This window comes from Anoplopoma fimbria, chromosome 20 (genome assembly GCF_027596085.1).
Source record: "Anoplopoma fimbria isolate UVic2021 breed Golden Eagle Sablefish chromosome 20, Afim_UVic_2022, whole genome shotgun sequence".
NCBI lineage: Eukaryota > Metazoa > Chordata > Actinopteri > Perciformes > Anoplopomatidae > Anoplopoma > Anoplopoma fimbria.
Genome location: NC_072468.1, coordinates 9,750,316 through 9,774,665, shown reverse-complemented (window position 1 = coordinate 9,774,665; position 24,350 = coordinate 9,750,316). Strand labels below are relative to the sequence as shown.

At 38.9% G+C, this 24,350-nt stretch overlaps 3 protein-coding genes across 15 annotated transcripts in view; all 3 read left to right on the top strand.

Annotated features, from left to right (window-relative positions):
* Positions 1–1,904, top strand: part of ubr5 (ubiquitin protein ligase E3 component n-recognin 5) — a 33,106-nt gene extending 31,202 nt beyond the window's left edge. For all 13 annotated transcript variants that reach the window (XM_054621207.1, XM_054621216.1, XM_054621215.1 and 10 more), the window contains 2 exons: positions 109–194; positions 1,154–1,904. In XM_054621207.1, coding sequence (XP_054477182.1) covers positions 109–194; positions 1,154–1,366 — 299 coding nt within the window. In that variant the 3' untranslated portion in view covers positions 1,367–1,904. The remainder of the gene's footprint in view (positions 1–108; positions 195–1,153) is intronic.
* Positions 1,905–2,671: 767 nt separating this feature from the next.
* On the top strand, positions 2,672–10,665 carry LOC129109389 (protein LYRIC-like). The gene is made up of 14 exons (XM_054621449.1): positions 2,672–3,338; positions 3,617–3,736; positions 4,387–4,468; positions 4,925–5,098; positions 5,529–5,579; positions 5,778–5,912; positions 6,113–6,184; positions 6,315–6,383; positions 6,475–6,620; positions 7,598–7,714; positions 8,105–8,130; positions 8,187–8,349; positions 8,524–8,650; positions 9,682–10,665. The coding sequence occupies exons 1-14, from the start codon at positions 3,009–3,011 to the stop codon at positions 9,744–9,746; spliced, it is 1,677 nt and encodes a 558-aa protein (XP_054477424.1). The 5' UTR covers positions 2,672–3,008; the 3' UTR covers positions 9,747–10,665.
* Positions 10,666–15,118: 4,453 nt separating this feature from the next.
* Positions 15,119–23,371, top strand: sqlea (squalene epoxidase a). Its single transcript, XM_054622008.1, has 11 exons — positions 15,119–15,575; positions 15,949–16,207; positions 17,571–17,748; positions 18,223–18,319; positions 18,427–18,540; positions 18,832–19,003; positions 19,458–19,553; positions 20,795–20,937; positions 21,198–21,294; positions 21,459–21,546; positions 22,198–23,371. Exons 1-11 carry the CDS (start codon positions 15,297–15,299, stop codon positions 22,388–22,390), a joined length of 1,716 nt encoding a protein of 571 aa, XP_054477983.1. The 5' UTR covers positions 15,119–15,296; the 3' UTR covers positions 22,391–23,371.
* Positions 23,372–24,350: the final 979 nt, after the last annotated feature.

Genomic DNA, 24,350 nt, shown 5'->3' with positions numbered 1-24,350 from the left:
TTTCCTGTCTTATCCCTGTTTCCTGCATTCATTTTTAAGAAATAAAAGATGGATGTTTGTACATTTTTACAGTAACAGAGTAAGCAAAGCTTGTACTTCATCCAACAGGGGAAAATGCAGACAAACTGCTGCAGTTTAAACGCTGGTTTTGGTCCATAGTGGAGAAAATGAGCATGACTGAGAGGCAAGATCTGGTAAGTCTGTTCTCATTATGCTTATTATCCTTCAGATGAGAGGAACTCACTGTGGCTCTCAGCAGTTCAGTGCTTAGTATTAGTAATAGTTGATTGTACATCACATGAGGCTCAAGCCTTGGCCACACTGCATACGTGAGCGACACATGACAGCTGCCTCACACAGACATGGTTGCTGCTGCTGCCAGCCCTTCTTTCTACATAGTTTGCCTTTCATAATGGCCAGAATGTGTTATTCATTTCATTATAAAGGTCACTTACATTTATTTTAGACAGAAAAAGGGTAAGAAGCTTGTGCTGAATTGTTAATATTAACAATCTCCAATAAAATTCGGTACTCTATTAATTAAGGGAGCAGTGCAAGTCATTGAATTTTCTACAACACTGTCCTAGAAATATTTAAGAATTAAAAACCCTGTGTTAACAAATAAAGCCAATTTGTCCATAGAAAGGGGGCTTTTATTTTGAAAAAAACAAAATGTTGCTTTATAAAGACATAGTACCATTTTCTTCTTGTCTGTGACGTGCTTTACAGATCTAGACATCGAAGCTGTAAATATGTTGCTGATATGATGTCAGTATACTGTCTGAAGATCATTTACACTGTCTATATTTGCTGTTAACCACACATCGAAAATATACGCGAGAGCTCGTATCTCTGGAAGGGGAAGGCAGCTGACACTCGGCTGAGCTGCACCTGAGCCAACTGCTCATTCAGGCAGTGTGGCTGCTCTAACCTGTTAACATGTTCACTAAAATAAAAAGCAAGAAGTCACCGCCCACATGCTGCTCAACCAGGCAGTGTGGCCAGAACAGAGAGATAATTTACCTGATACTTTTTTTTCTTCAGGCTGCACCCTTATTTAATGTTATTGCAAATAAAATATACTCAAAAAAAGAAATAATCCCTTTAATAGATAGAAATGGCAAATGTGATTCACGATGTTCCTTGTACTCAGGTGTACTTCTGGACCTCCAGCCCTTCCCTGCCAGCTAGCGAGGAGGGCTTCCAGCCGATGCCCTCCATCACCATCCGGCCTCCAGACGACCAGCACCTCCCCACAGCCAACACCTGCATCTCACGTCTCTACGTGCCACTATATTCTTCAAAACAGATACTCAAACAGAAACTCCTGCTAGCCATTAAGACCAAGAACTTTGGTTTTGTGTAGAGGTTCGACATAAGAGTTTAAAAAAAATGAAAAAAAAATAATAAAAACATGTTTACTGTTGTGTAATATTTACCTAGCTCCATTTTTGTAGATTTATTTTTTGTCTATACAATTTTATGAAATCTGACATACTGTCGCTATCTCCCCAGGCGGTAATATTTGTTTGTGTTGTGAACACAAACAGTTTGTTATTTTTATTTCAATTTTTATTGTTTTCTTTTTCTTTTGTGTTAATGAAGAAGAGGTATACAGTCCAGAACATTCCTGCATTGGCACTGTAAAACATAAAGCCCACAGCCCTGCTCTATTGGCTTAAACTTTTGCTTCCCAGGAATGTGGTTTGACAGAAAGCTGTCTGCCGAAACCCAGCCAAAGATGACAGCAGTAGAAGTATTTAAAAGAAGAAAAGAAGACACACTGTGATTATAAGTTTTTTCGTTCCCTAGAAAAGTACTATCACTGACAGTTCACTGCTGCCTTTGTGGAAAGTCCTTTTTTCTTGTACAGGGGGAGTAGGGAATTTCAAAATAAACTTGGATGCAAATAAGTTGTCCAGCCTGAATTTTCTTTTCTCAATGCTTTATGATAAGTGTAGTTGGGAATTAAATCCCAGCTGTTTATAGACCATTGGATACAATCTACTGTAGTATCATTAGAAGTAACATTACAATTGTTGTGTTTGTGTGCTGGTTTGCACTAGATTTGTTAAGTGAGGCAGTTTCATGTATTTGCAATATTAAAAAACCTAACTAAATGTAAATAGAAATACTTACAAAGTAAGCGTTTACAAAATAATCATTGTTCACAGAGTTAATGGAATATTGTTTGTCAAGACACTTAAGACAGTCTATGTTTTTTGGTACTAGGTCTGTTAATGTTGAACCGAGGGTCGAGGCCAATCAGCATGATCGTAATAGTAGCCACGCCCATTTATTTGCTGCTGTCATGTGATGCATTCAAGAGCTGTTTTGAAAAATTGAATTTTGTGTGCTTAGTTAATTAAGTTCGCAAAGTCCAAATATACACCCGAAACTTGTGTTATTCATAGGGCTATGGCACCTTTTCAATAACCAGAATAAAATATGATACAAAAATGTTATACCACATAACTATACCTGTAATTCTGTATCTTGAGCATACTCTTCACCATGTCACCTAAAATAGATAGTAAATATGTTCAAAATAGTAGTAGTTACGAAATCCTTATTTAAATCAGTTTTTACACAACAATCTGCCATGATCCGCCGTCTGGACGTACAACCTGAAAACTGCACATTACAAGCGGCAGTGAAGGCAACGCTTCTCCTCCAGTCAGGACGCAGCCATATGAGGTGAGCCTGGCCTGCTCGCGGTCACATTGTGGTGGTCAGCTAACGGAGGCGTATTATCTTACGATGATATCAGCTAGCTAGCTGGCTAGGTAGCTAACGTAGTTTGTCACCGCAGCCTTAATCAGATTTAGCCAGCTAGCCTGCTACCCAGTCAGGTCGAGGCTGCTGGCGGAGGAGGGGATAACTACATTTATCGTCACCCATCATGTCGAAGTCGTTCCGTTATTTCTAGCTAGCACTGCAGGCTAGCGCAGCTCATAGTGGCAACCAAAGCGTGACTAATCGGTCGGTTTATTTGAAAAACAATACAAATGGAGCAGTGGCAGGACGCGGCCTCTCAGCAGTTCAAGCTGCTGACACATCGTCTGAATGAACTGCTGTCCACAGGGTTGGGGCTGCTGCGCTCCGAGCTCGGGGTGGATCTGGGACTGAAGCCTGAGCTTATCCCACCATGGGTGATCCTCTTAGCGGCGTGTACCGGGCTGGTGCTGATGGTCGCTCTGTGGGCCTCAACCTGCCGGTCTCTCTTCAAGAAACGACCCGCCGAAAGCGCCCTGGACGACGGCATTGAAGTGAAGCGGGCTGTCAGTAAACCTGTCAAATCCGAAGAGCCGAAGAAGAAGAAGAAAAAGACAGAAAAGGTACGTAGCATAAATAAAAGCAATCTGCACCATCTGCTAGCTTGATAGCAGTATGGTTAGCATGGCTAGCTGTCATGCTAACACCACAGTGACAGTTGAATCTCATGTCATGGCCAAAACCCGAGCTAGCTCCAGGCTATTGTCTATCCTGGCTATGCTAGCCTAGGACGATGTTACACATTTACGCTTATTATTTTTGCTATATATATTTATGTACTAATAATAAAGCTGAGAATTGTCATGATCCTCTACATTTGTTCTTCACGTTTTCACTCTAGAAAGCCCAGCCGAATGGGAGAGCTGTTGCTGAGCCACAGGAAGAAGCCATAGCGTCGGAAGAGATAGTGCCACATCACCAGCCGCCGACAGCAGGAGTCAAGGCTGAAAAGGTTTCGGAGGTAATTTGCTCTACCAAAGACTTAAGACAACTCGCAACATAACATGCTGATGTGACCTGGACATCTCGATTTGTCCAGTGTAACGGATGGGCCCAGGTTGTGTTTGTATTAATAATTGCACATCTTTATTTTTCGGGTCCCATTCTATAGAATTCACTTGCGAAAACGCCACCTTTTCTCACTGTCACCCTGCCATGACATACTCAAACCAGCTGCCAGTGTTGGGTTACAGCTTTTAACTTGGATGGCTCCTGTCTATGGGTAGCACAAGGTGCAGCCTTATCATCTAATGCCACCCTCTGGAAACCACAACGCAACACAAACTGTGGTCCTGAAGGTGCTGGATTCAGAAGATGTAATTGTGCATACACTAAGAGATGGAAATAGCGTTCACAAAAAGGACATGTAACATATTTAGAGAGTCTTGGACAGTGGATGTAGTTTCACTTATAAATAGACGTGGCCTGAGCATGCTGATTTGATTGACTGCCCATGGTTCAGTCCACTGCTTGCTCAGTTGCTGTTCCTGGAGGTGAAATCATATGTGCTGTGAAGTATTTCCACTGTTTCTATAAACCCAGCCGCACAATCCCAGATGTCTTTTTTTAACTTTCTTTTCTACTCTACGCCCACTATTTCCCTTCTTCTAGTTAAAGAAATCCAAGAAGAAGGCCAAACAGGCTGTTAAGGAGCCAAAGAAAGTGACTGCAGATGGCAAAGAACCGGAAGAAGGTGAAATATTATACATCTCATCATAGATACGTATTTTTTTCTTTTTTCGGACGAAGTAATGTCAGTGTACTGTATCACCTTTTTGGAGAGGCCCGTCTTCGTACGTTTTTGTTTCTTAGAGAGCTGCTATTTTCATTGACCACATAGGGATTGACTAACTGCTGATCTTTTTTTTTTTTTTTTTTTTTTTTTTTTTAAATTAACTTTAATGTATCATTGGTAAAAAAATAAAACTAGATTTATACACGATATGTATGTGGTAGAATGCGACCTACGTTAGACCCTTTTTTCTCAGCAAAAAATAGTTTGTGTGCATTTCAACAGTCTTCCTTTGTCCTGCCTAATCCATACCATATTTCCTCACTAATCCCATAATGAAACCTTGCAGTATTTTGCAACTAATTCCAGGCTGCACTTACCAACTAATGCCAGGCTGCACTTAATGGTACTTTTCAGGCACATGGGAGACCAAGGTCAGCAACAAGGAGAAGCGTGAGCAACGCAAGAAGGATAAGGGTTCCAGTGATGGCTCAGCCAGTCCTGGAGGAGGGGACACGCGTGCGAGCGCTTCCCCAGAGCAGCCCAAGGCCTCTGCAGCCTCCACGTCTGCCAGCCAGAAGAAGAAAAAAGGTGGCTTTTAAAAGATGTAACTCTTAAAACAATGTGTATATATTTTTTTAGAATGTGATTTATTTTTTTATTTAAAAAAAATAAAAATAAAAAAAAATAATTGTTGAAGTTTTGAATTGGAAGAGTGAACAAGTTAGCAATTGTGATGTTTATTTCTTCCTTTTTACTTTTGTGTTTTCACACAAATCACAAACCCCCCAGGCTATCTTGGGAAAACAGCCTAATATGGCACCTGGAGAGCCATGTTCTTTTTGACTGTTGTTCCGTATAGGTTGTTGTCGCGTTTAGTTGGTCTCTTGACATGACACATTATAAATACATGAATTTAATTGACTCCCAAAGTGAACCCTGTGGTGTTTTTGCTGAGTTGTAGGCTCTCAAGGATAGTGTACTTGACATATATTGACCTTTTTCAATCCTTTCTTTTCAGGAGAATCTGCAAAGGTGAAGACAGAGAAGGTTGAGGCAGCTGTATCTCAAGGTAATTATCAGCAGAGAATGCTTCACCTATTGACTGGTTATCAGTTCAGAGAGACACCCCAAGTACTGATCTCATTTATGCAAAATGTTTAATCGACCAAAAGTTCACATGCTTTCCCGGGAACTCTCATATTAGATGTGTTGCCAACTTGTTCTTTGTTAATTCTGGCGAAGTATCAAGTTTCTCTCTTGGTGTTAGTTAACAGCAGTGAGGTGGTAGCGGTGGCTGCTGCTGTGAAGGACATGGCTGTAAAGGTTCCTGCTCCTGCTCCGAAGACGGGCCCCTGGACAACCAGTAGGGAGCCAGCATCACTGTGGAGAGCGGAGATTGATGGTATAAATGTTTTACCACTAAAATGCTTGTTGGATGAATCCTACATGTGTTGGTGTACACACTTTATGTGCTTCCATGAAAAGACGTAATAATCCTTGAAATTATAACACGCATTTTTCATTAACTCACAGATGCACTGATTTGATAAGGAAATTGTGTTGAATATTGACCTTGTAGCATCTGTGGAATGTGTGTTTCAGAGTCGTGGACTGTGATTGACAGGGCAGAGCAAAATCTGGTGTCTTTAACTGGACTGGGTGTTGGTACTGCTGGTAAGTATACAATATAAAACAATGATGTGACAAGTGGTGGTTTAACCTGGCTCCCACCCCTAGATGGCATATTTTTCCAAAGTCTCCCTTGAGGATGTCAGGTTCAGTTATTGGTCCTGTGTCTCTGTAGAGCCCCAGCCTGTGAGCAACCTGCCCTGGCTCAGTCAGCCCAGAGTGGACGACGAGTGGTCTGGACTCAGTAAGGATAAAATGAATGTTGATGTAACTTCATAGTTACGGTACTCCCTCACACCTCTAGCTTTTTTTCTGATTGCGTTTGTTATTCTCAGATGGTGGTTCAGTCGACCCGAGCTCTGACTGGAACGCCCCCTCTGAAGCCTGGGGCAACTATGAAGAGCCCACTCCTGCGCCCCCTCCCGCTCTGGAGCAACCCTCCCCTGAGCCCGCTAAGGTTGATCTGTTGATTGGAGCTGCTGTAAGTATACCCAGGCTTGGTACAAAACTAAGCATTATGGGAGATCCCTGGAAGTTGAAAAAAAATAAATAATCACCAACCCAGTAACTGATGACTGGGTGCGGGCCCAAAGGCAACTGTCTGCTGTTCTTTGACCTTACTGTGGCCCTGTTGCTCATAATGGTGACTCAACACAACCCACTGCAATATAATCTTGTACTACACACATCTAAGACATTTTGTCATGTCATTACATGAGAAATACTGGTGTGACGATATCGTTAATGATTTGAATACTATACAAGTATATCATGTAAGTAGCATGTGTTGCTGTTTGTCAATGCTGTTCTTGGTGCTACCACCAGATGGCGCCAGAGTTTGATTTTCTAATCCTGCAGTTGGTCGATTTAACTGAGCGACCACCTCATACATTTTACATTGCACTCCCATAACTTTGTCAGATTTGTGAGAGACAGTTAAAAAAAACTACACGGTAATATAAAAACAACATGTTAATAGGATTTTGATTAAAGTAGAATCAAAGAAAATAGAGGCAACCATGGAGTTCTGGTAAATTAACTCCACAGTCCTGGATCTCTTTTATTTTCAAATTTGAAGTCTTCAGCACCACCTGACACAATGAATCAGATTCTACACAGTTCCATGTTGGAGCCACAAAAGACTTTAGTTCACATATGCAGTAGTGCTCCCCGCTCCTGTAAACAGACTTGGATGTGTAAAATGTCTATAGTTGCCTTTTTAAGTTGAGACAAACGATTTAGCAGCGGTGATGTAACGGTACAGGATACCCCCTGTAGTTTCAGGCAGACAGGTCATTGCACTGAACATTTTGATGATTATATTTTGATTATTTTATACATTTGTTGAAATTAAATATATAATAATATTGCAAAAAAGTTTCTGCAGCTCTTGTTCAGGATGTTCCTCATTGTCATTGTCACATTTGCGCCTCTGTTTTATCCATGTTTGTTCGTCAGGACGATGATGAAGATGAGAAGGACAAGGGAGAGAATGCCACTGATGGAGCTGCTAAAACTAAAAAGAAGAAAAAGAAGAAGAAGAAGGCCGGTGAGGAGGGAGGAACAGCTGGCCAGGTAACTGCTAGTGAGAATAACACACAAACACAGACTGCAGAAATGTATGTGACTGAAGCAAATGTTGGAGAACAAAAATACAGAAAGCAAAGTTTGGTAATTCCACATTCAATGTACAAGCCTTTGTGGCCATGTACTTTGATATGTATATTACAAGGTGCATCTCTCCTGTATAATCCAGTAATATTAAAAATTTGAATAAATTGCTTAGTACTTATTATTAATTTGGAAGACTTTAAATCTTTCTCTGTGTTTGACATGCAAAAAGTTTTTTTTTCTCTTGGCCCTCGTGATCAGCTGATTAATATTACAATCTTTGACATTGAAAAATGCAGTTTATTATGAATACACTGCACAGTTTGGTGTAAACTTTGCTTGTGTCCTGTGAAGGGCGAGGAGCCAGAGAAGGAGGCGGCACCTGCAGCCTCATTGAAGAAGGAGGCGGCACCTGCAGCCTCATTGAAGAAGGAGCCTCATTGAAGAAGGAGGCGGCACCTGCAGCCTCATTGAAGAAGGAGGCGGCACCTGCAGCCTCATTGAAGAAGGAGGCGGCACCTGCAGCCTCATTGAAGAAGCAGCCGCCCGTTCAGGAGAACGCTGCTGCCGTCCAGCCTGTCAAAGCAGCTGCTTTAGAGGTCAGTGGTGCTAATATCTGACACCAGAGCAGATCTCCGTAATGAACATTTTCTGCAGAACATTTCCAGATTTGTCATTTTCTAACATTAATAACATTTAACTGCCTCATTCATTCATCTCTTGCTGAGGTGACGAAGACCTAAAAAGAAGGAAATGTACCCTTTTTCTTGTAGGCGAGAGTGGAGCAACCAGTAAAAGACAACATATCCCAGAAACCCCCTGTCACACAAGTGCCACAGAAGCCAACTGATGGAGAGCCCACTGCTAAGCAGAACAACCTTTCCGCTCCAACACAACAAAGTAAGCACATTTAAACTTTAAGATGTTAAAATGGGGGCCCTTCATTTAATGCTAGATATGTCAGTCAGACACGGTGTGTCGTCTAGTGATTCATGTTGGAGGATGAAATAACTGAGGCTTGGGAATTGTTACTGCCAGATGTCAGGCCCGTAATTTATTTTCAAACCAGCTCGCTTTTTTCCAGGTAAATTAGTAAAGCTCTTTAAAATGTGCAGTCACAGCCTTCAGGGAATCTGTAAATATATACTGATACCAACTTTAAATGTCTATAAACTTGCATATATTTCAACAGTCTTTACATGTTCCTTTTTTTTTTAATTGAGAACCGGGAATTCTGAGAATGTTTTTCATATCAGCTGTCTTTTACATTTTCCAACCATTGCTTCTGTGTGGTCCACTTGGTACTATGGTATTGTAGTGGCTTTCGTTCTTGCTCCTACTAAGACTGTCAACAGTTACCTGTCCTCAAAGTTTGTGTGCCAGATTACCTAAAGACAGCATTACATGTCCTTTTATATTTAGAAGCATCTTTCGACGATGTCTGTCCCCAACTCTTTTAATAACACCATATAAACAAGTCTGATCTGTATTCTCCAGAATTTTCCATTAGTACTGTGTTGTAATTCACATTTATCATGTGTTCTCTCTTAAGTAATCTCTTACTTGTTGATTCCTAAACAACATTACTCTCTTACTTTTCTACATTTCCTACGGATCCCTCCTTTTCCAGTAATAGTGCTTTCCTAAAGGCAGGAATCTGTGCGCATTTCATGCACATTTTCTGTCCTTGTTGTCCCTGCATCATCCTCTGTGAGCCATCATATTATATTGTACCTATTAAAGAATAATTACAAGAGTGGAAGTCAATTAAATCTTTTCTCAGCAGTGAACCAAGTGAATGTGTGATCCTCCTAATTTGAAACGTCCTACTCAGCATTTGAGGAAGCTTTTTAAAATGTATAAAAACCATGTGAATCACATTTCACAAACTGTGAAACTAATCTCACTCTGCCTTTTTTGTGTTTCCACAGAAAAACCTGATGAGAGCCAAGCGCCCAAACCAGCGAAGAAGAAGAAGGCGAGAAGAGAGACATGAGACTGAGTCCCCTCTGCAGACCTCTGTATGCAAAGGACTTCATATCCTGTTTATGCAACACCTTTTGTGACAAGAACTTTGAACTAAGGTCTTCATGATGGACTCAAACCTTAAAAACCAGTTGGGAAAATGAAACAACTTTTGTACACGTCCAGTGTCAGCCGATGGATCGTTGAAAATTGAACCTAGATGCAGTGCAATCTAATGTAACGCGGTGTTAATGATTTTTAAGTATAAATTTGATACTCTTGATTCTGTCTTCTAATTCCACTGAATCAAATAACTGAAAGAGCTGTATTGTAGTAATTAGATGTAGAAAATACTGATCTTGTTTAGAAATCTTGATGTTGTGGCTAACGGCTGGAGTTTCCTGTGTAGAGAATGAAAACGGTCAACATGCTTCAGGTCCCTCAACGCTGGGCCAGGATGTCGAGCTGGCCTTTGCTTTTGCAGTCTTTTATTTTGTGAGCCATAATGGTACAGTGAGCGCTGTTGGTCCAAAAGAGCTGAGAGATCAAATGTTTATTTCACATGAACGGCTCAACACGACGTGAACATTTTTGACTTGTATGATACCGAAAAGGGAAATCATGTCTGCTCTGTATTTCTGCATTTCTATCTGTGACTACAACACTTCAATTGACTCTGTCCATCTGGTTTGTCCCTTGTCTGATGTTGTACTGCAGTGTTTTGAGACAACCGTTCCCTTGCTGTTTTTACTATCTGTGACTGCTTTGAGGCCAGAGCCGTGTGGGAGCCTCCGATCGTAGATGTACCGTTGCAGTGTCATCAGCCTCTTCTTGATTTTCCACCTGTGGTTGATTCAAAAGTCTTCAGAACCTTTTGTAAAACCAGTTTGTAATAAAAGAAAAGCTAAAGCCATATGTAAAAAGACTAAATAAAGGCCAGTTTTTCTATATTTGGGCTACTATATATTGCAGTTTATTTTTCGGCGAGCAACCCACTGCTACGTAGTGTTAATGAAACAGGATGACTATGAATAAGACATAATTCACTCCCCCGTCAGAACACACAGCTTTTCATTAGCTGTCAGGGTGAATGAAGCCTTGGGCCTCAAGGCTAACTATTATAAAATACATACTCTACCCTATTCAACTATTTTAATAATTCAAAGATAATTTATTGTCATTCCACAACACCTGATGTGGATATATGTACCTCTCCTCAGAAAAAGACTAATTACCTATTTAGGTCATTGGAGATGAAGAGAGCAATTACAGAAATTTGAAAATGTGTTTATTTACCGTCTGTGTGTTCAGTAAATGCAAAAACAGGATTGCTTAAACAATTTTCTGCTTATATAAGAAACTGTTTGTCGGGATCCAAAATTATTTTAGAGAAAAAAGTAAAATTAGATTATTTTGCAATTAAACAAATGAGGTCAAGTGAACTACATGTGAGGAGAGTGGAAACAGCTGTGAGGCCGTTGGTGCATTACTGGTTTTGGCCAACAGATGAGGATATTGATACAATATTTATGTCAATTTAATGATGATTAAACCTCAACGACAGCTAAAAAAGTTTTAAAAAGTTTTATTTAACTATGTCATAAAAAAGGAACAGTATAGTATGTCTAAAAAAAGTCATTGTAGTATATTGAAAAAAGTCATGAAAAAGTAATTGCATAGTATGTTGATAAAAACACTTAGTATAGCATGTTAAAAAAAGTAATAAAAAGTCTTAGTATATTATTGAAAAAAGTAAAAAATAGTCATAGAGTAGTAGTTGAAAAGTATCATAAAAAAGTTTTAGTATAGCATCTTCAAAAAACTTAGAATAGGTCATTGTATAGTATTTCAAAAAGTCATAGTATAGTATGGTGTAAAAAGTCATTTAAGAAGTGTAGCATGTCTAAAAAAGTCAGAAAAAAATTATAGCATGTCCAAGAGTCATCGTATAGTATGTCAACAAAAGTCATATATCATGTTGAAAAAAAACGTTTATAAGTATCATAAAAAAATCATTAAAAAGTCAGAGTATAACATGTTGTTAGTACTCACAAAAATATCATCGTATTGCAGGTTGCAAAAAACACAAAATTGTAGTAACTCGCAAAAAAGTCATAGTATAGTATGTCTTAAAAAGACACAATACAATACGCAAAAAAAGTCTTGAAAATGTATTTAATTTCCCAATAAGTCGTAGTATGGAAGATCTAAAAAAGTCATTTAAAAGTCATAGTATAGCATGTTTGTAGAAAGTCATGAAAAAAATCATAGTATAGAATGTCAAATAAGTAATTCTATAAAATGGCATAAATAATAGAGAAGTCATAGAGGCGGCCATTTTTATGTGTACTATTGCTATTGCGACCGTTGTAGCGTCTTAACTTCCGTATAATCCATAGACTGTATTTAAGAAGGTATAAACTAAGCCGACTTACAGCAAGTCACCAACTCACTGAGCTGAGGTTATGCAGTAATGACTTAAACAAGCAGTGAAGTAGTGCAGTAACAGTAACAGTACAAGTCAAATAACCAGTGAAAACAGTTCAAAGCCCTTTCTACTCCCATTCTATTTCTATGGGCTTTGTGACTGTTTTTACTTACTATATTATGCCTTTTTTTATGACTTTTCATAACATACTATGGCCTTTTTGTGACTTAATATAAGAAAAAATGTAATGACGCTTTAGACATATACAAAACATTTTTTACATAGTAAACTATGTGTGTAAGACATACTAAACTATGACTTTTTTATAATATTAAAATATTTTAATGCCATACTATACTATGACATTGTTACACAACTTTATTATTATTAGTAGTAACATTTCTACTGTTGCTTTTATTATCATTATCATTTTATTGTATTCACTTCTTCTGTTATTAGTAGTAATACTTTTTCTATTATTATTTCTGCTATTATTAGTGCTACTACTGCTATTACCATTCTTATTTTAATATCTCTCATGGATTGACTATGTTGTAATATATTATGCTGTCATTCTGTACACATGACATCGATAGTAGTTCTGCTCATCCTGGGAGACAATCCCTCCACTGTAGCTCTCCCTGAGGTTTCTTCCATTTTATTTCAGTTTTTTTGGTGGGAGTTTTTCATTATCTTATTCGAGGGTTCAGGTACAGAGGATGTCGTATGATGTACAGGTTGTCCTCTTCTGAGGCAAATCTGTGTTATGGGCCTATACCAATCAAATTGAATTGAATGACATTTTATGGCAAACCATACTATGACATTTTTATGGACCACTATACTATGGCATTTTATGACATTCTATATTACTATCTTTAAGGCATACTATATACCATTTTTATGACTAGTAAAACAGCAACTACTCATACAACAGCTACTACAATAACTATCACTGCTGCTGCTACAACGACAATTACTACTAATACTACTACAACTAGTACAACAACAACAACAACAACAACAACAACAACAACAACAACAACAACAACAACAACTGTGTACTCCTTCAACTATTACTGCAACTGCTACAACTACCACTACTAGTTGATTTAATAGTTACCAAATGTTCTTTCCATGCGCTCCAGTTCTCGTCTCCTCCAGGCCCTTCAAGTCCCTTTGTTCATCCAGTAGTCATAACAGAAAACAGGGACATTTATACAACATTTGCAAAACCTATAAAAAAAATCAAAAGGACTTTGTATCCTTTACAATATTATTAACACACTATAACATCAATATCTGTAAAGTTATACCAAACGAGAATGGGAGAATAGAAAAGATGTGTCATAATGATAGCTCTTAATGACCATAGATTACATTTTTTTTATATACGAGGGAATAGTTAATGTAAAAATGGTCCTCTGCTGCCACTGACAGGAAAGTTACAGTAACAACAGGCAGAGTCATCCCAGACAACAAGCACCAATGATTAGCCTTTACTTGTTAAATGGCTGATATAACAGCACTCTACTTCATATATTTCAATTAAAAGTTCGTCCTCCGTACGTCTTTATGTAGCAGGTTCAGAGAGACAGGTGTCTAACAAAAACTGCTTGTTGAAGCAGTATCTCCCAGTTTACAGCTGTTTTCATCTGGATCAAACAATCATTACGTGCAAATACACATAATAAAATCTTTACTGTATAAAGGTAAGTCTTTGTGAAACTTTAACTATATCTTATGATTATTTAGTTAACGTGATTGTTTCCAATAATATATGTTTGGTATGTCTAATATCCTTGTTTATATTTGGAAACTACACTGTATTTCTAATGATTTATGGATGTGTTATAGGAATGATCTCATTTACATTATGACAATGCATTATTTTTCCGGCAATGTGCCCTATCGACTCTATGTGTTTGTTTCTTATTTTATTCATTCCTATATCTGCCCAATGATGAACCCCTCTATATGTTAAATAATTGTGGGCTTTATAATCTAATCATTTATATGATGAAATCATGCATCCTATTTGGATGCATGATTTCTAATTCTGTAAATTATTACCTTCACTCGATTCTGTTTACTGTTAACTTATTATTGTTTTAACGAGTTCTTACCACTACTATATGTTTCTTCACTGCACTTCAGATGATCCTGTATATGTATTGGTCCCTTTCGAGAGTTTGTTCAGGTGTTATTGTGCCAAAATAATACATTTTGGTATGACTGCTTATATAATTCTAATCTTTTTTTAAATTAAGGTTATAACTGACTGCAAATAGGGTTTTAGTTTTGGGCAGAAAAAAGACCATTATTGCATTGTTCTCACCACAGCTCCAACACTTTATTGATATGCTATATCTAGTTTGTATTTTTGGCGTGATAAATAATTTAGTTTATACTTTCCAGGACAACATGGTGCAGTACTCTGTTACAAAACTGGATGTTTGTACACTGCACACATAAAAGGATCCTAAGATGGAGATTTTTTTGAGCTATCTGGGCTATATATTGCATTATTTCCCCCTCAGTATTCACAACTTGGGTTGACATAGTGACAGCTTGCTATATGTAGATGGAGCATGAAAGCATCTATGCTATTTAACACTCTGTGCCGTAAACATGTCAATGTTTACGTCACAGAGTGGTTTATCTTGTTAAACCTGAACGATCTTTGCAGCCTCTGTGTCTGTAAAATAAATGCAACGCGCACCTTTCCACTGACATCACATCATACTACCGTCCTGCCAGCAGACTGTCCAATCAGTGGCCGAGGGGAGGTCCAGACCCGGCGCGGCTGTCCAATGGGAGGATAGCATGAGCTCTGCTCACCGGCGCGTCGCTTCTGATTGGAGGGTTGAACTGTGGAGGAGGTCGGACGCGAAACCACCGAATCCGAAGTGGTGCGCGTTTCTCATTATCATAAAATATTCAGCAGCATCCCTCCGACTGTCTGTGAGCGAGTTATCATGAGTTAGAAAGGTAACCTTTTGTTTTGGATTGGCTGACTTGTTTTTGGATCAGCTGAGAAACAACATGAAGAGTTATTATTAATTGCGAGCTAATTTTCTGTCAGCCTTAAAAAAACAAACGGTTTCTCAGTACTAGTGCTTTTACCATCTATTTTCTTTTTAATCCATAAAGATGTGGACCTTCCTGGGAATAGCCAGCTTCACCTACCTTTACAAAAAATCCAACACACTTTTGACTTATGCTCACAAAGAGCTTTTAATGGCCGCAGCCTTATTTCTGACTGTCGGCCTGCTGCTATCATATGTCAGGTATTTTCATGTCCAGAAGCTCAGAGTCTCTCAGGTATTATATTTGCCTCTGAGTCTCTTGTCTTTTTTACCTGTTATCAACAATTTAATCCCCCAAACTTCAACACAGAGGAGCGAGAAAGCAGAGAAAAGCTGCAAAAAGGTAAGAAAACTCGTCTGGATACATTTTAACCTAGTCATGTGAACAAAGGAAGACAAAGAGAGATAAAAAAAGAAAGAAGAGGACTACATATCGTTTTCTTTTTCATTAAACTGAAGCCTTATATTAAGTTTGTGAACTTAATCTCTGGGAAAAACGCATAGTTTCATATTCTCAAGTTGTATTCAAGCATTTCTGAAGTAAACTGCTTTAAAGTTTATGCATATTTGCAATGTCCAAAGACTACAACTGAAATCAGAGAGCTAGTTCTTGGATGAAGTATAGAAAATTTTCATTTTCCAATGTTTGCCTAACAGTACAGTTCAGTTTGGACTTTACACTGGGAGTAACAAGACTCTCCACTGTTTGTTTCCAGAGCCGGAGAACAAGGAAAAGAGTAGATGCAGAGTCCTCCGCCTCACCCAGTGCCTCAGCCAGTGGCCCCTCAGCGGCCCCAGAGCCAGATGTGGTGATAGTAGGGGCAGGGGTCCTGGGCTCTGCCATGGCGGCAGTCCTAGCCCAGGATGGGAGGAGGGTGACGGTGGTGGAGAGGGACCTGAAGGAGCCTGACAGGATAGTGGGGGAGCTGCTGCAGCCTGGAGGGTTCAGGGCGCTCAGAGAGCTGGGACTGGAAGGTCAGTGACGGAAGCTGCTTCTCTCACTGACCTGCATATCTGTATCTCTCTCTCTCTCTCTCTCTCTCTCTCTCTCTCTCTCTCTATATATATATATATATATATATATATATATATAGAGAGAGAGAGAGAGAGAGAGAGAGAGAGAGATATATAGATATAAATATATATCAGGGACCTGTGCCCCATAGTCAGCTCTTTTTGCACATTATAGCTCTTGGTTAAATGAAAACATATTTCCCAATCAGTTTCTTACTATGAGCGATGAAGAAGCACACTAAATGAACACACTAAGTTGAGTTTGCTTTTGGTTTCTGTATTTTGGGTAGGGCTCAGTGGGAAAAGTTTGCAATATTTGAATCAGAATCTGGTGACGGTTGTTTGGCCGCTTGCTTATGTTGGCAGTGCTGTCGGTCAAATCTGACACACACAGTCCTAATAAAGCAGATCAGATGAGTGTTAAAATCTAAAATGAAATAATTCCTAAAGATGTTTTATTCTGATCTTGCTGTTTATTTAGTCCTAAATATGTAATGTTTGATGCAATACGATTTGAAGTTTTCAGTGGCTTCTTCCCTAACTCTACTTATTTATATATTTTCACTTGATACATGATAGTATAGGTTTAGATGAAAAAGTTAATGTTCCTAATAGTTCACAAAACCAGTTACATTGATTTTTTTATGAAAGAGTTCCTCAAACCTAACATCCAAAATAAACCTCTGGAACGCAGAAAACCCAGCTGAATTTGTTATTAAATTGTCCAAATAACAAATTAATCCATCTTGTTAAATCATTGTAAATTCTTTTCATCTAAGTTTGTAGATGATGTGTGCCTAAAACAATTTTTGCAGCACATTCATTTATCCAGTGAATGGCAGAATCTCTATGTAATCATTCTTCATGAGGAATTCCTTAATTTTAATATAGTAATTTATTTATAAATACATTTATTTATAAATAAATTATTAAACACTAATGCAGTATCCCCTTTTCAAACCCCCCTTCTTACAGGTACAATTTGTTGGTAAAATGTAAAAAAAAAAACTTGAATTATTAGAAAACATGCCAGAAAATATTGGTTTTCAATGAAGAAAGGTACCAAATTGGCCATGATGAAATTGTGGAAAATGTATATTAAATATATAAAATATATCTAGAATATTTCCATTTGATTGAATGGTACAGCCGTAAACACTATGGAGTCAAATCTGTCAGTCAAGATATGAATCCACATGCACTGATTCGCACATGCTGTATGTAAACAGTAGCAGGGAGAGTGAATAATGACTGCGTGTTGTGAGACTAACCTGTCACGTGTGTGTGTGTGTGTGTGTGTGTGTGTGTGTGTGTTGGCCCTCAGGTTCAGTGGAGGGTCTGGATGCCCATCTGGTGAACGGCTATGTGATCCACGACATAGAGACCAGCACGGAGGTGGAGATCCCGTACCCTCAGGGGCAGGACAGCACCAAGTGTGGACGTGCTTTCCATCACGGTCGATTCATCATGGGCCTGAGGAGAACCGCCCTGGCCCAGCCAAAGTGAGTAGAGTCACACACTCACACACACACAAGAAACAAAGAGTCCATATGCCAACTGACCAACTGGCTAATTGGATGGCATTGTTTTTGACAGCACTGAGGGTTGGAGGGAACAGGAGTATAATTAAAAATCTGTTCACATGCTGCTCATTTATTCTGCCCTGCAAGGCCAAACTACATGACAAGTTTGTTTAAAAATAGCTTTCATGTTCTACATGACTAGTGAAATAACACATTCATAGCATTTATTTCAGACTTTTCTTTATGTAGAGGACTTTTTACACAATTATCAGTAGTCGATAGAGAATGATGGTTTCTGAAAGGCCTTGATAGCTCTTGCTTTACAATCAAAATTATTCTGCATTCTGACCATATGCTCAATAGGCATTTATCTTGTTCCAGTAGCTTTCTCCTGTCATGTTGCCCATGCTGCCCTGGAGGCCATGTCCCTAACTTCCTTATTGCGCCCCCCAGTGTCACATTCATAGAAGGCAGCGTGACCAGTTTGCAAGAAGAGGACGGCTGTGTAACCGGAGTGCAGTACAAGGAGAAAGAAACTGGAGACATTAAGGTGAGAAGAGGAAGCACTGCTGCACTTTCCGACCCTCATCTCATGGAAAGAAAGACTCCATTTAATGCAGAGGGTGTGTGATGACTGTGTGAACCTCCGTCCTGTAGGAAATCCATGCTGCGCTGACTGTTGTGGCTGATGGCTGTTTCTCTAAATTCAGAAAGACTCTGGTCTCTGGGAAAGCTCAGACCTCCTCTCACTTTGTTGGATGCCTCATGAAGGTAAATGCCACCCAGCTCCGATGCCATAAATCCCACTGCACTGTATACATTGGAAAGCCTTTTTAGGTGTGACATTTTTACCATATTGAGATATTTTATATACAAAATTAAATATAAATGAATTGACGGAATAACAAGCAGAAAAATCAATTATTAAAATAATCATCAGTTGCAAACTTTAACTATCAAAACTTTCCCTCGAAACACTGCTTCGAGAGAGATAAAAAGTCTCCAAGTATTGATTGAAACAAGAAGTTTCGATCACAGCAGCTCACTGTGCTTCTCCCACAGGACTGTCCCCAGTTTAAAGCCAACCATGCTGAGTTGGTGCTGGCCAACCCGAGCCCGGTGCTCGTCTACCAGATCTCCTCCTCAGACACCAGAGTACTGGTGGACATCAGGGGGGAGATGCCTCGAAACCTCTCAGAGTACATGGCTGAGAAGATATATCCACAGCTGCCAGGTAAAAGACAGAATAGATACATTTTGAAAATGTCTATACGGTTTTATTCTTATGTTATTACGATATTTCTAATGAAAAATGACCCTTGGCCTGTGCGTGATGAATAATAAAAGCTTGTAATAATGGCAGTGATGCCAGACGTCCTGGTAGATAGGAATCTATCCAGACTGCTGCATGATACAGTGTGTGTGGCCAGGGGAGCTACAGTTAAAGGATTTGACATTCTCGGTGTGCTCTGTTATTCAGCTGAAATATCAAAGCCACTGTATCAAAGCATCAGCTCTGGTAACCTTGACAGAGGTCCAGATGAAATGGCGGAGTCAGTCACGCTGGTGCATTAATAAAAGTACATTCAGACACCAAAAGAAAATGCTTTTTCTTGTGCATGTGCACGGTGTGCACCTTTAGGTTTTCATCTGAGTGATTGACAGCATGCCCTCTCTCTTTCCCTCAGAGCATTTAAAGGAGCCTTTCATGGTGGCACTGCAGAACGATCGACTCAGGTCCATGCCTGCCAGCTTCCTCCCTCCCTCCCCTGTCATCAAGCCAGGTACTACAGTGTTGTTATAGATGACCAGAGATAATCTATTGAACTGAGTTCAGCTTGTGTACAGTGTAATGCATGTCTTGGAAAGTAGTGCACCACTTTGGTCATTACTGTATGATGAAACAAATTAAAGTGCTTTCCTGTTTTTTGACTATTTTGCAATTAGTCTGCATTTTAAAAATGCTGTCCTTTTTTTTTTTTAGTAAGTAGTACTATGTTTTATAGATGCATAAAAACATTACATGTTTTTTTTTTTACCTGATACTTACATTTAACAGAACAGTCCTTTTATTAAATACTCTTATTAGCTTTTTTCTGAGTCCTTTGGGAAGATTACTACAGTGTTCATATCTGTGCTGTAAAAATGAAACTATGTCTTGCAGCTGTTTAGCTTAGCTGTGCATAAAGAATTAAAAAAGCTTTCCTGGCTCTGACCAAAGGTATTTTTATTTTTTTAATCCTAATTAAAGTGTAAAAATTAGAAGTTGTAGATTTTACACTTTTTTTGGGATTAAACAAATAAAATACCTTTGGACGGATCCAGTTTAGCTGTTGCCATTTTATATGCTAAGCTAAGCTAAACGGCTACTAACTAAAACAAAAGTAACTAACTAAAGTAGGCTACAATGTGTTAATTAGTGAGCTTCTGATGTGCAGGTAGAGCCAGGCTACCTTTTCCCCCCTTGTTTCCAGTCTTTGTGTTATGCTAAGCTAGGCTTTGCTATGCTATGAAGCAGCATATTAGCTCAGCATAGCACAAAGACTGAAAACAAGTCAGAGTAGTCTTACAAGGTATAATGTGTTTATTTTTGAGCTTTAGAGGCAGATTTTGTTACTGTTCGACAGAGCAAGGCTAGCTATTACTCCCTGATTCAAAACTTTGTGCTAAGCTAACTAGCCGCTGACAGTAGCTTCAAATGTGAAAAGTGGTATTGATCTTCTGATTTAACTCTCTGCAAGAAAGTGAAATTAAATTACACTGATTGTATGTGTGAATGTGGGTGTTGGATTGTAGTTGTAACACTAGTGAGCTTTGTAAGCGTAATGAGCAATGACACTCTCAAACACACACAAATAGAAGCACAGAGAAACACTGAAAGTCATCCTCCAGATGTCATCTTGCTCACTGAGTTTGGCACTAATTGGAGGATTTTATTACTACTAGTGCTCAGGGGGGGAAAAAAACAGACAACAACTGGTGGTGTATTTTGGATGAGAGACAAACAGCAGTGTGTCGTTTGCAGGCGTGCTTCTCCTGGGTGATGCCTACAACATGAGGCATCCTCTGACGGGAGGAGGGATGAGTGTGGCTCTCAATGACGTTCGCATCTGGAGGAGTCTGCTCGAAAATATCCCAGATCTCTATGACGACAGTGCTATGCTGCAGGTAAACACACGGACTAGACTTAACCTTTTTCATGCAAACGCCTAACTGTTTCACTATAATCCTAAAAGCATTCACATAACTGTTATTAAAAACACTCTTATGTATGAAACATGTAAACAATAAGGCCTGTGTAAGTGTATGACAGCAAGTAGAAGCTATATGGAGCCTCTACTACATCACATTTGCCTTGTCCTTTTATTCCCTCTGCTATAGGTGAGCAACTGCAATATCACACAGATTTTTTTTCTTCTTCTCAATAGGCAAAGAAAAAATTCCACTGGGAACGCAAGTCATCACATTCTTTTGTGGTGAATGTGTTGGCACAAGCCCTGTATGAGCTGTTTGCAGCCACAGACAGTGAGTCTCTGCCTGCCTCTGCCTCATTGAAAGCAATGGCAGTGAATTAGAAATGATTATTATTTTGCCATTACATAAGCACAAAAGTCAAAATCTGCAATTATTTTAAATACCACTTAATGGTAATTTTGATTTTCATCATGTGCCTGTTTTGTGTTAACCAGATTCTCTTCATGAGCTGAGAAAAGCCTGCTTCCAGTACTTCAAGCTTGGCGGAGAGTGCATCGCTGGGCCTATTGGACTCCTCTCAGTGTAAGCAATAAATAAGGTCCTCCAAAATTACAGGATACACAGAATTCTTCTAACATGGCATGATGGAACGCAGTCTTTGGGTCTTTGGGTTAAGGGAATAGTTTGCCATTTTTTAGAAATAAGCTTTATGCTTTGCTTTCTTGCTGATAGAAGGATAAGAAGATTGATACCCCACTCGTATGTCTGCACCCTTAATGTAAAACTAGAGCCGGCTAGCTTAGCTTAGCATAAAAAAACGTGACTAGCTTTGCTATATCCAAAATCCACTTACCAGCACCTCAGAAGTTCAAATGTTATTTCTCTTCCAATGGCAACCCTCTATTGATGTCAACACATTAAGAATGCTACGCTAAAGCTGGCGTTGAGCTTGAGCTAGCACAAAGCTAAAGCTCACTAATTGTATTGTATCTAGTTTGTTAACTATGTAAAAATGTACGGGGGGATAATGTGCTGAACAATTTCTTAGCTGCGACCAGTGAACAGTAAGTGCTACTTGTTGGTGCTAAGCTAACCTAGTTGGTTGCTAGCTGGCTACATATTCATCGTACAGACAGTGGTATCGATCTTATATTTCCCAAAATGACAGAAATATTCCTTTAAATACTAGATTAAATACTAAACACTTGCTGACACTGTGATTTTTTTTACCAGGTTGACCCCTAAACCCATGACCCTCATTGGACACTTCTTCGCCGTGGCAATGTTCGCAATCTACGTCAACTTCAAGTCTGAGTCTTGGTACACCAAACCTCGAGCTTTATTCAAGAGTGGAGCCATCCTGTACCGAGCCTGCACAGTCATGTTTCCACTCATCTACTCTGAGTTCAAGTACCTGGTGTACTGAAGAGCTCAACACCTGGACACAGAAGGACCAAACTCAGTGGAAGGTTGTCATAGTCACGGCGTAATTTAAAGCACAACAATCCTCGCATATGTTGGTATAAAAATCAGCGTTTATGTACCAAACCATTTGGCTGTCGAGGATTTTCCACAATATGCCTTTGCCTTCCTGAAGATGGCCTTGTCTTAATGTCCTACTTAATGCCTTGTTTCAATTTGGACATATTATTCAATAATGCCAATGCGATTTTCATGAATATTAAATACTGTGGAATTAATCCTGCCCAACAGAACTGCTATGTGGAACATGGCATCTGAATTTTATAATGATTTTGCAATAGAGCCATTTTTCTGCTGTATATTTTCCTGCTGAGCTAATTTTGTCTGTATTAAATACGGGAATCCTCATGTAATGATAATATATATTCTATTACTAGAATGAATCATTTTTAAATCGAAAGCACTGATGATGGGATGTTATAAATGCAAGCCGTCTGAATCATGTTGTACTTCATACAGAAACCCAGTATATTTTCCAGCCTTGTTTTGTTGACTAAAATATCTGCTTCACTTGTTCAATCACACACATTCTTACAGTAATGATCACTTCCTGCCTTCCTGATACCGTTTCTCTTTTCATACATTATAAGGGACATGTTTTTGGTTTCTACATTCAGTCTAAAATATGCTGACAGTGCAGAACTCATCATCCCAGAACTCAAGAATGATCCCTGCACTTTCAGTCCTGCTGGATGTCATTAAATACCTGACGCAGGATGCCTGGGGGAAGTTTGGGTTTGACGGGGACCTGAGATGGAAGGCACAACACTCATATTAGGACCAAGTCAGCGGATGATGCTCAGGCAGTGTTTGTCCTGAGCTGACACAGACGAGGAAGTCCTCACATGTAATTCACCACTGCTGTGTTTACTTGTGCCTGCATTTGGCTTGATGGGCCGTTAAATAAACCACACATGACAGAGAAGAGTTGTCTCTCAGTTTTCCTATTTTATTACAGCAGATATTGTTGATAGAATATCTGACAATAGCATGTGAACTGAGTTAAACCCTATAGACAAACACTAACAAAAGTGACCGTTAGATGGTGCTCACTCACAGATGAAGGATTTCTGTATAAATTGCCTTTGATTTAGATTTAGTTCCTCTGCTGTGCTTTAGCATTGGAAATATACTGGAACATGATGAATTGTAGAGATTGTAAGAGTTTTAATAATTAGTTTGGTATCAGTCTTTTGATGCAGCTTTTATATCTGAATTGGTTTCAATTAAAGCACAGTAGGAACACTGAGGCTGAAGAGGCTTTTATCCCCTCCATCTATGACAATACATGTAAGCCAGTCTCTGATCAGAACAGGGTGAATATATATAATTCAAGGCCTTAAAAGTTCTTGCTGGGTAAAATTAAAATTAAAAAATATATATTGCCTGTGACTTCAGCTGCAATTAGACATTTAGACTTAATTTGCTATTATTGTCATTTAAATTCACCTTTTAAAAACATTTTATAAGCTGTAGCTTTACCAACACGATCATCAACAAGTTTTCCATACCTACAAGGCCTCTCGATGACCACAGGGCCTAGTTAATGTTGTTTCTGTTATTTAACTGGACTCTGTATACAGAAAGTTATTTCTCAGACTCCTGTGTCCAAATGTCAAACAATGTTCGGTTTCAAAGTAGCTGAGCTGTATTCTAATGCCTGAGACAAATTATCTTCTACACCTACCATATTGTAGAATGTGTGGAACCTGGAGTTTGCCACTGCAATAAATAAAAAGCGGTACAGTGTATGATTACAATCAATAAACAGATACATTTCAAAATACTATTATGAATAATAATAACATAAATTTGCTTGAAAAGTGTATACAAGTATAAAAGTAAAAAAAAAGGAAAGGATTAATAAATACTTCATTAAAATAATATTTTTGTGGGGGTATTTT